Consider the following 12,735-nt stretch of genomic DNA (forward strand, 5'->3'; position numbering starts at 1 on the left):
CCATTTCAACATAACGAAACGAACACTTCTACAGCGCTAGTCGGTATCAGTTGCAAGAAGATCTTTGCGCGTCTTATATCGATATATTGTTTTGCGGTCATCGTCTTTAGTCTATGGCTTAAATCAGATTTCTGGTGCATCGCCTGTAACGAAAGTTGTGTATCAGCTTGCTGATTTATGCGTTAAATCGATATGTCGCGATACATTGATTTATAGCCCAGTCCTAATTGGGAGATAATTTATTGCACCTTTTGACAGGACACTTCAACTGAATGAGTGGCTGTCTTTGGGGAATATTAGTAAGAGACAGGTTGCAACCCCAGCAACTCTATCTGAATCCATGAATGCTAGATCGAAAACAGACCTTGAGTGATAATTGTACCCATTTTATACTTTTTTTTTACAACTTTACGTAATTATGGCACATAGAGTTGTAGTGTGTCTACAATTACAAAAATACAATTCCAATTCACTAGTATATGAGACATGTTAACTCGATTCTATGCCGGGGTACCTTCTCATAGATGAAGGCCGACATTGTCTACTCTCCCCACATGGGTGACCTTCGGATGTGCTGTGAACACGTCTATTTTGACAGAAACTCCCATATCAATTTGAACACGCCTACTTTGATGGACGGTTTCCCTTAAACAGTTGATTTGCTACTTGTGCCGGCAATACTTTTCCACCTCCTCGCGCTGCCGCTACTCGATCTCACGCGACTATGGCCTGTATACACTCGACCGATAATGGCGACACGGGAGCGACCGTGAACTTAATACAGCTCTCACGATCAGCATTTCAAAGTTCAGTGATCTTTATACAGCTCTCCTGGCTTCTCACAAAACAGTAATGAATTAGCTAGTGGTATCCGTTCATCAAATTCTATCCCAGATATAATTCTGGTGGGAAAGTACTGTAGTGCATACAAAAATACAATTCACTAGTATATGAGACATGTTAACTGGCTTCTATGTCGGGGTACCTTTTCATACATTGTTGATAACTACTCACCCCCCACAAAGTAATGTATTTTGATGTTTTTGCAGACATTTCTGTCGGGTGAGGAAGTGATGGACAAGATGGTATCAAACCTGGAAGGGGAAGAGTGGAAGAGAGTTCGAACAATCCTTACACCAACCTTTACAACTGGAAAACTGAAGAGGGTAAGCTCAACATAATATCTATCTGAACATTTTATTATAAGTTCATATAATTTTTAAAGGGTGTAACCGAAAATATAAAATTCTGACCCCAAGATCTTTCCCATACACACCCTACGTAAAATGTTTTCGCTTCTAAACAAGCCATAGTTTGTATAGCCCCCATTACAATCGAGTGCTAAATAGTTACACTGCTATACCTATCTACAGAAATGAAAGTTATCAGTTGCAAAATGTACGTATGTTTTTAATAAAGATAATAGTATTTTCATTTTTAAATATCTATTCATTGTACTAAATAGTTTTATTATAAATCATTTCTTTCTGCTTTATTAAGTCTTAATATTCTCTCTGTGCTACGGTATGATGCAGTTTACAAACTAATTATAATTTAAGAATTAGTGTGTTTCCTTAACTAACTGTTTGCACTTTAAATTGTATCTTTAAGTGATTCTCATGTGTATCATATCTTGTTATTATAAATGTTAGTGTAGTGAGACATTTCGGTGTAAAGTAGTTGCCACCATTTTTGATGCTACTCTACAATCTACCTACTATGATGACTACACCAATCATCAAGAATAATTCCTGGTGAAGTTAAACACTAGCAATGTTCTTATACACGTCTATTCAGTAACACTAAAACTTGTAATTATAGTAAGAGTTATGATACGAGATCGTTTATTCTGGATGCATGTATACAATAAAATTGGTTTATAAAACCTCACAGCACAAAGAAAATTTTAATATGAATTCAAACTAGGCTTGACGAAAGCGGATAAAAGATTATAAAATTATTTAATGCAATTGAAAGATTTTTTTTATAAATCTTCTTATGAGAACATAAATATATTTATTATGGACATCCCCCTTTAAAGTGTTGCTCAGTTTGGTATTAACATGTGATCATTCACTTTGAGAATTTTTCATCACCAAGATTGACCTCAGTTTATATGCTTTCAGCTAGGGGGGGGAGTGATAAATATATTTATTTTTGCATATTTGGTTGCTATTTTGTTCTTTTTTTTACTTTTTAGAATTTTTTTTTTTTTAATGCATTTTGAATGATATTTTTTTCCATCGATCTAGGGTATGTCGAGGTTTTTTTAAGCAGTACCTATTTTGTGAAAATTTAGATATAATTTGTGAAAAGTACTGTAAAATAAGAAAATATTTTCAAGAATAGCTACTTCAAATAAAAATCATTTATGCCTCGTAAATTTCTGTATATTTTTCCCTATTTAAAAAAGATAATTTTGCTATTGTAAAATTGTGGGCTTAAAATTGTATTGAAATATATTTAAATATCCATAAAATTGATTGTTCATAATTAAATTTCAACTTGAATTTTACAAAAACATACATTTAACAACACTAAAAGTTATCTTCATTTTGAGAACACTTTCGACTGGGTCCATACAGAAAACAAAAAGTTTCACACATAAAAAAATTTTTCATAAAAAAAATAATTAAGTCTATCTTTCAATTTTAAGAATATTCAATACCATTGGTTAATACAAGCTAGTTCTAATATTCTTGATGACTGTAATTAAAAATTCCTATGTAACACTTTATTTTAATCACAATCTTTTTACTAAATTTATAAATATAGATTTTTGCATTTTTTTTAATAAATCGTAAATCTTTTTCTGATGTGAAACATGTTTTCAAAATTTTTTAATGTTTCATTTTTGAGGACTCTTTAAAAGCTTTTTGCATTTTTAGGAACTTTTTATAAGAATTTTTAAATAATCACATTCTTAACCTTACTTTTATTACTTGTGATTGAGACTGTTTTTAAATGTTTTAAGAACGAATCATTTTGTTCAATTGTAGTGCTTAAATGGGATGCGTCTCCTTATTATAAGTTAATCAAAACAATTTTAGTAAAAATAATAATTTTGCACTTTAATACTTATTATTTAAAAGAATGCTCCGATAGTATGCAACCCTTAATGTAGCAAAAGGTTCAAAAATATGAAAATTGCACGCATAGAGAAAGTTGAGTGTTGATACGAAATAATTTAATTTGTTGAGTTTTTAAATGAGTCATTGAATTCATTATTTTCAGTCAAATTCGAGTGATTACTTTGTTTTATGTCATGAATTTGTCGATAAATAGCTGTGGTCCAAGATTATAATAATTGAAGCTCATACACTTAATATGTTTTGATATTATGTCCCATTATAACTCTTTTTCTAGGTTTGCTGATATTTTTAAAAGGGGTTCTGTGAATTTGGCCGACCTTTGATAGTTCACTCATTATAATGATCATTTTGTTGTAATCATGAGCAACCCTTATCCGTAATTAAGAGGATATGCCTGTAGATTTTGTTTCCCTCTCAAGATTTTTCCTGTGCTGCAGTTTTTATGAGTGGTCTTGTCAAACCTAAGTAATATAGGAGACATGATTCATTGTAAAGTTTGAAAAGAAAAAGAAAAGCAACTTTTCGAAATGGCCGTAATTATGATTTATGTGTATCTAAATGGGAGTCAAGTTTGTTAAAATAGACTTTTTTTCAATAATTTTAAGAAATATACATTCAGAGATGATTTTGCTCCCGAAAATCCGGATTTCCAGATTTTTGCTAATTGTGATCCGGAAATTTTTGGAAATCCAAGGTCCAGAAGTTTCAGGAAATCACATTTATGTATTTAAATTCTTGTATATTTATTTAAAAATATTAGAACTAGAATTTATACTTGATATCTCTTTCATTCGTTAATATTTTTTTCTGGTAGAATAATAAATGTGATTGGACGTAAAAGTAAACTTAAACATAATTGTTCATTTAAATTATGTTGCATATAATTTATTTAGAATTTCATGTTTTTAAAATATCCATGATTTAAATTTATAAAGGCACTAGTTTTTTAAATGCATCATTAATGATTTTACGCAAGAAAATTTCAGTATTTTTGAGTTGGCCTGACAATCACCCCTGTTGAATAGCATTCATTCTTTTAAAGTATTCAAAGAAACTGCATTTGAATTGAAGGAAGATTAAATTAGCATTTGCCCTAGTATTCCAAAAACATATTTTTCTCATCCTATATTTTTAAATGCACTTTAATGTAATGTATTCTATTTATTTTTCATTCTTTTAATATATATATATTGTTTCTTAGATGATAGGCATTTTTAAGGAATGTTCAATGACATTGGTTCAAAATTTTAAGCTGTCTGCGGAGAAAAAAGAGCCCGTCAATATGAAGAAGTAAGTCCTATTACTACTGAATTTAATTTTGTGTAAAATTGACACAGAGCAGATTTCTTAAAAAAAGTTTCTAAACTTTCTTTTACTAAGTGAAGGGGAAAAAACAATGAGGCTCTAATCTAAGTTCTTAAAAGAATTTTTATTAAATTTGTGAGGTGTCGAACCTTCTTAAGTTAATCTCGAGTGAATACATCTTTTGATAAGAGATAATATGAACTTTTCTACATACGCACAAATCTGAATTAAAATTGTTCTTTACAAAACTAATTAAGTCACGAAATGAGAAGACACTGAATAAACATTTTCGTAGATTCATTGAACTACTGGAAAAACCAACAGAGAAATCCATTTGAAAAATATTTATTTACTTCATTCAGTAGAGGTGGAAAAAAAATTTGAATTGTAATCATTTTAAAGTATCCCAAACTTGGGTAAAATCAGTTGAAGACAGGAAAGCATTAAGAAACCGCTATAAGGTGAGAGAAATCTTTCATGACAAATTCTATTGCACCTACATAATTTAAAGTATAAAAAGCGTTCAGGTAAACATTGAATTTCAAATTTGTAAAACTAACTCAAAATTAGGTCGACGACTGTTATAAATAAAAATTCTGAAATTAAGCCCTCAGGGTGTAGAGCGCTCGCCTTACAATGAGGTAACCCGGGCTGGAATCCCAGCAATGGCTAATCACTACGAATTTCGCATCCGGCTCTCACCGACCGAAAAATGTCCTTAGTAATAGACAGATCATGGGTTTTTACCGCCTGGCTAACCTTGGGAGATTTTCGTAGACAAATTTCTCCCAATACTTGATTCAGGATTATCCTTGTCTTCTGAATTGAATTTAAATTCACAAAGCATCCGGCTCTCACCGACCGAAAAATGTCCTTAGTAATAGACAGATCATGGGTTTTTACTGCCTGGCTAACCTTGGGAGATTTTCGTAGACAAATTTCTCCCAATACTTGATTCAGGATTATCCTTGTCTTCTGAATTGAATTTAAATTCACAAAGCTAAGAAGTTGAACATAGGTTGGTGTAATTTCAAAATCAGGTCAGTTGTTTAAGGAAGGTTATAAAAAAAAATTCTAAAACTATCAAAAAGAAAAAAAAAATTATTTCAAGATCCCCATTGGCAGAATTGCCGTGTCGCAGAGTTTTTGCAGAAAATTTTTTTATTAGGGGTGGGGAAAATTTCGATTCTCCTTTCTGCGTGATTTTTCGAAAAAGGCTTCTTTTTATTTTCTGCAGAATTTTTTTCAAAGATTTCTGTCTTGTGGCGCATCAGGGAGGAACGAAATAATCGTGATTTTTCTATTCTCATTTAGGACTTTAAAAGAGAAGTCCGTAGTGACTGGCTTCAGCTAGAATTTAAAATGAATAATATAAAATAAAAAATTCAGATATCGCCAAAGTTTAAAAGACAGTTCGTTCTAAAAATTATGTTCTTTCGTTCTTTTTCTTTTAAGAACACCATGTTTTACACAAACTTATTTGAGTATCTCTTTTTTAAAGAGTCTTATTCGCGTGATTTCGTTACCTATCTTTATTTTGGCTTTACTGCACGAATTTTAGGATTTTTAATGTATGTACGAATTTTAATTTACTATCGCTTAATTTACTTACGGATTTTAATATGTGTAATGATTTACAAATTTCAAAAGAGGAAATAATGGGTGCATTTTTTCGGCTACAAAATGCGAGAAAGCGTCGATAATATTAGAACTTAAAAAATATTATTTTTATTCTATACTGTAAACACAATGTTACTTTAAATTAGTAATTGTTATAATTAAAAGTATCTTAAAGAAAAATATTAATGCTTGTGTCGCAGAAAGTCTGAATATATTCCTGCCATAGTTTGTATAAATTTTGGTGTATTTTTAAAACATTTATTTCTGCATTCAATACTAATGCAGGTGTTTTATAGATTGTATGGAACGATGGCCATGGATGTTATTGCAAGTGCTGCCTTTTCAACAAAAATTGAGTCACACAGCAATCCAGAGAACAAATTCGTTCAAATGGCAAAGAAAGCTTTTGGAACAGACGTTTCATGGAGATTCGCTCTATTTAGTAAGCCATCTCATTTTCCCCTGCTCAGGATAACAACCCCTTAATATTACTTCATGCGAACTTTTTTAGAGAATTGAAAGATTTTTCAAGATATAATTCTAAATTTTAAAAATACGATTCTTCTAAAATTCAATTTCTCAGGATTTGTTCAAAGTTTTTTGTTTTGTCATATAAAATTAAATTAGTTTAAATGATGCAAAAAAAATTTTTAACCTTGCAATGTTTTTGACTATTATTAAATAAAATAACAAATAATAGTTAAAAATAATTTTTTGCATGAAATTATTTTTGGATTAACAAATTTTATATTTCTATGCAACGTTTTTCTATTCGCTTAAAAACTTCTCGGGATGTGGCGAAATACACAAAAACTATGGTTAGCATTTAGATAAAAAAAATTATAATAGTAAGTAAGGGATTCGGACTTTTCAATCGCCCTGTTGACCGAAACTTTTGAGGCCCATTTTTTTTCCAGCTCCTCCCCCTTATGAAGGTGTGAAATCCAAGTCTGTCAGAGAAAGTACATTCTTATGCCTAACTTCGTATTGTTGCGCGAAAGTAACTCGATCACAACTGCCTTTTAATCGTACATTAATGGGCCACCCATTGCAGCAGGAACAGACTTAAAAAATACATTATTGCTGTTAGTAACAAGATGATACTAATAATGGATAAACCACTTTCAACAATGAATGAATTATTTGGTTTCCTCAAGGAATGGAGGTCACGCTTATTAAACTGCTCTCCTTACCAATTATTTTGAAGGAAAAAATCCAACATATTTTTTTATTTTATTAATAAATACAAGAAGCGAAAACAAAACATAATACACAGGTTCTATATGGAAATTATATATATTTTTTTTTTTATGTGTAAGAAAGATTTAATTTATCATCCCTAGTGATCTGGGGCAAATGAAAAAAGTTAAATATAAGTTTTTGTATGCACTACTTCTGGAAAATAATTTTTCACTTCCTCTTTATGTTGACAAAATTGAGTAAATCGAAGGAAGTCGTTCAGCCTCAATGTTGGGTATAAAACCCTACTTACCACCAAAAAATTAGCTTAATAAATTTTCTTAAATCAAATTCATTTCTATAAATTACCATTTCTAGAAATAACTGGGCTGCTTAAAGGGTCAAAATGATGACTGATGTAGTTGGACTGTTTAACCCTGGCTTTATTGTTACTATAAGATTCTATGCAAAATCTTAATTATCAACTGATTCTATACACCTTTATTGTTTTTACAAGACTCTTTGCATTTGTTTGCCCTCCTGCATCATTGTAATGCAATACGTTAAAAATAAATGCAAATTGAAAGTACAGTAGAGAACCGACTATCCGGAACGATCGGGACCATCGCAATTCCGGTTAACTGATTTTTCCGGTTTTCTGAATCGCTGCAAAATGTAGTTTTTTTAATGTTTATAAAACGAAACTAAAGAATTATTCTGAAATAGTTTTAGAAATAATAAAAAATGATAAATAATAATACACTTAAGTTTAAATAAGGAAAGAAATTATGAAATAAAAATTATATACAGGCTTATATAATGTTATGTTAATTGTTATTAATGTTATTATTAACATTAATAACATATATAGGCTATTTGTGCTTATGTGAGATTCGTCTACAAACGACTTTTGATCCGTCCTCTAAATCAGTTCTTTCGTCAACTGGATACGCCGTACGCTCTAAATAACAAAATGGGCTCAAAATCTTGCAGGAAAAAAAAAAATTTTTATTGGAAGAAAATTAATTTCCGGTTCGGAATTTCATTCTGGTTATTTGGTTTTACGGTTTTCTGATTTCCGGATAAGAGGTTCTGCACTGTAGATATAAAAAATCTCCTGAATCCATTAAATGTATATTTAAATATAAAAGTATTGCATATAAACTTGTGCAAATCCCGTAATTATTAAAAAGACTAAAGTGCGTCTAATCATTGGGTCTAATGATTATAATATATTAGTATAATGCTTGATATAATAAGTATTCTATCTTCATATAGTCTCATTTATCCTATCGTCAAATTTATAATATATAGGGTCTCATTTAACCTATTGATACACGAAGGTGAAGACAATAAAGCTGTCACCTGATAATTAAGATTTGACGTAGAATGTTATAGTTCATTATTATTAATAAAATGTTAAACATGACCTACTATTTTATTTAATGTCACTAATAAACATTTTTCAGTTCTTTCACCATCCATTATGAGATTTTTCAAAATTTCACCTTTTGTGCCATCAGTTGTGGACTTCTTTCAAAATGCTACTACTTCTATTATTCAGGAAAGAAAACGTTTAGGACAGGTGAGGCACCCTTCAATAGACATGGTGTTTTAAGAAAGTACTTAAGAGGTGCTTATTAAATGATTTGGTGATGATGGAGAGGGGAAAAAATGAATTCTTTTTTGACAGCCATGGGTGCCACTCTTCAGTCCTGAGGACTGAAATGAGTCTTGAGAAAAGAATGGTTCTCCATTCAATATTTATTTTCAATTCATTATTCACAATTAAGTTTTCATTTACAACTTTTTATTTAAAAGTATAATAATTATTCTATGTAAAAATAAATAATTATTATTTATGAAAACATTGTTTTTCATAATTATTGCGAAATGGGGAAGTAGTGATCTTGCACCACAATGAAAAAATGGGATTGATTGACTTTCAACATTTGCTTCTCTAAACAAAATGCAGATTTTGATAACATTCTCACGCTATCAAAACCCGTGAAATATTAAATCACGTCTTTCTCTAATATGTGCTTTCTCAGGGTGGCCACCCACCTGGAATTGTCAGGGAACTTTTTTTATGCTGAAAAAAATCTGGAAAAATCAGGGACATTTGGATAAAAACCTGGAAAAATTAGGGAATTTGAAAGAAAAGCTGGAAATTTTTTCTTCAATAATTTTCTTAATTTCACTAATTTAAATTAATTACTACCTAATTTTCTTAATTTAAATTATTTCATCCATTCTGCACACTTTTTTTAGACGAAAATGTATTGCCAAATAGTTGAAATATCATCAACTTAGCAATACTGAGCTTGCATCAAAGTTTGCTCCATTACAGCTTTGTTGAACTAGAATGCCACATAAAGTTCTCCTATGGTTGGTAAACTAGTATAGGAACCTTTGACCGCTACGGAGACTATGGGAATGTTTGTCAACAAATTGTTACAATTGTTACATTAATGCTAATTTTTTTTCTATTTCATTTTAACCTTTTATAACATATTTTTAAAAAATGTTTTTTCAACAACTAACTATATATTAATATTTAATTTTAATGTTCTGTTGGTAAATATTTGATTTTTGATTTAAAATTTGAATTGTATAGTAATCACAATATTGAAAGTTCTTAAATGTTACTTGCTTTCGAGAGATGATATTTCCAGAACTATTCCTCCTTTTACCCTAAAAAGCTGACAAACACTAAGGAATGTGAAACTTATTGTATGATAAAATATGTTTTAAACATTAAATATATTTTTTTAAATTAGTATGTGTTCAGTACAAAGAAGGAAAGCGAAACTTAGTGTTTTAGTTCCGCACTGTACAAGACTCTAGTTGTTAAAACAAAAACAATTAATTATACTAAACTTAAAAAACTATGTGTTTAGATTGGAATCCTTTAAATATTTTAATTTCAAATAAGAGAAAAAAGTATAAAATGTAAGGAATTATATCTTTTTTTTATATATATACAGTAAACAACAAAAAATTAGGCTATTTTACTTTTGTGACATTTATTTTTGTATACTGAATCTCTTAAAATTATAATGCTGATTCAAAAAAAAAAAAAACAGACTACAGAAATAAAACTATCCATTAATTAAGGTGAATATTTCAGAATGGATATTTAATAATAAAAATATATATTCTATTCTTATTAAAACTGCATGGAATATTTTAAAAACAAAGCAAAAGTTTATTTTTAGGAAATCAATCATCAAAAAGTAACAAAAACTTTATCGTACACTTTCAAAAATATCTCTGTCTATTAGTAAATATTCTAATTTTTCTAATTAGTAATATTTAGTAGAGTTTCCTTTCACATCTAGAATAGCTTTTATAAGTTTGTAAATAAATGTAACTAGTTTTTTTTTCTCGGGTGAAATTCGAGAAGAATAATTTTTAATAAATTTTACAGAAACTTTTACAACACTTATTTGTGAATTTTATAATTATAATCTCTGATATAAAGTCCTTCTTTTAAGCATTTTATCACATATTGCACAGTGCAATAGGACGGACACATTAAACTAATTTAACAATATTCATTGCTGATTTACCTCTTATGATGACAAATAATCAACTTTCAAATTTGGTCTATTGTTTTGTTATGGCCATGAATCATTTTTAAATAATAAAAGAAAATATTACGGTAAAGAAACAATTAAAACATTGTTTTGCTATCTCAAGTTTGATAATAAATTGCAAATAAATATACAAAAAATTAAATGAAAAATAATTAAATAAAAAAATTAAAGCAATAGTTGATAATTTTAATTCTGAAATCGGAAAACATTTAAGTGTACGATGACTTTCTTAGGGTAAAATTTTTTTTTATTATTTGATTATTGATATCTTAAAAATAAACTTTTGGTTTGTTTTTAAATGCAGTTTTGCTAAGATTAGATTATAGATCTTATTATCAAATACCCACTCTGAAATATTCATTTTAATTAATTAATTTTTATTTCCTATTTCAATAAAAGTTATAAGTGAACATAAATTTTTCGGAGCCACTGTAATTAAAAAATTTATCAATCTATAATCACCTGAAACGGTTTTCCTTTCTGCTTAATAAAAATATATTAAACAGGACTAATCCAAGGTTATATTGGTCATTCTGTTTTTGCCATATGCTAGGTGCATTTTGTGAAAAAAATTTCTTAACATAACACATTTTAAAAAAATTATTCAATGAAAACAATATACTCTACAAGCTAAACCTATTATTTTCTCCACGTGTCTTTATTTTTTTTTAATTGATGTTGTATCAAAGCATTAAAAAATAAATTAAAAATCTTGCCAAATTAAAAAAAAAAAAGTTTTTTTTTCAAGATAATATGTTAAAAAAATAACATTTTGAAAAAGTTTTTTTATAATATTGTAAGATTTTTACCTTGAAAAATCAGGGAAATTTAAAATCTGATTTGAGTGGCCACCCAGTTTCTGTTCTTCAATGTGTTGAGTTTATAAGTCGTGGCATAAACTCAAGTGAATAAATTATACGAAGAGTGAGCGATACTACTTTATTTTGAAAACAGGTCCTTCATTGTTTGGACAATCAAAACCATCAGCTGAAAAATATTCTTTGGGAGGGGGGGATAGAAAATGCACATCTTTTTTTTTTCTTTAATGCAACCAAAATATTATGGGATCATTTCTTTGGTCTAAATATAAATAATGATTTCAAAACCCACAGCAGCTTCCTCTACAAAGATAAATTTTTGTAAGATAACTTAAATAAGGTATTCAACTGCTATTAATAAAAAAATATATATATTTTAGCCTATTTCACTTTTTTTTTCTTCGTCTTAATTTAAATTTCATAATATTAATATGCGAAATTACAATTTCTAGAACCGCAATGACTTTCTTCAGTTGTTGATAGACACTGCCAATGAAGTGGCCAAACAAGAAGAAGGAAATGAAAAGGATGAAGATTTGGCGAACAATTATGGTCAAGAAGTTGCCAGTCAAAAAGTTTATCTTAATAGTGTCACAAAAAGTAAGTAATTTAAAAATTTTAATTATTTCTTGAATAATTATTATGTATCCGTGATTATAAACAGCTTCAGTTAGCTGGTTGTGTAGGTATTGGGGATACCCCCTGTGGCAGAAATTTTTCAGGCTTTCTACGACACGCCTCTCTAACACTAATATCTTTCTGCAAAGTACTTAAAAATGACAAATATACATGTTACTAATTTAAAATAACAAAAGTGTTAACTTCAATAAATAAATTGGATCAAATAAAATAATTTTTTTAATTCAATAAATGATTTTTTTTATTCTAATATTATGGATGATTTTGTCATATTTTTTAGAAAGATAATACACTAATTGTTTCCTTTTTCGTATTTTGTAATTCATCATCACACTAAAATTTTCTTAAAGAATCGTGAAATCTGTTGCAGTAGCTACCGACAAAAGAGATTCACAACGAAATTGCGCAAGTTTACTGAATGCGTGCTTTCGAGATTCAGTTGTTGTAATAAATAATATCGTATTCAAAATGTCGGATTTTAAA

General features: G+C 29.0%; 1 protein-coding gene across 3 annotated transcripts in view; it reads left to right on the forward strand.

Moving 5' to 3' along the window:
* The window catches only part of LOC107436226 (cytochrome P450 3A24), a 44,907-nt gene that overhangs the window by 15,335 nt on the left and 16,837 nt on the right, over positions 1-12,735 (forward strand). For all 3 annotated transcript variants that reach the window (XM_087153869.1, XM_087153870.1, XM_087153871.1), the window contains 5 exons: positions 1,050-1,166; positions 4,294-4,382; positions 6,314-6,459; positions 8,666-8,781; positions 12,066-12,213. In XM_087153869.1, coding sequence (XP_087009995.1) covers positions 1,050-1,166; positions 4,294-4,382; positions 6,314-6,459; positions 8,666-8,781; positions 12,066-12,213 — 616 coding nt within the window. The remainder of the gene's footprint in view (positions 1-1,049; positions 1,167-4,293; positions 4,383-6,313; positions 6,460-8,665; positions 8,782-12,065; positions 12,214-12,735) is intronic.

Source organism: Parasteatoda tepidariorum, chromosome 10 (genome assembly GCF_982258835.1).
Source record: "Parasteatoda tepidariorum strain Cologne lab strain chromosome 10, Ptep-v5.0, whole genome shotgun sequence".
Classification (NCBI taxonomy): Eukaryota; Metazoa; Arthropoda; class Arachnida; order Araneae; family Theridiidae; genus Parasteatoda; species Parasteatoda tepidariorum.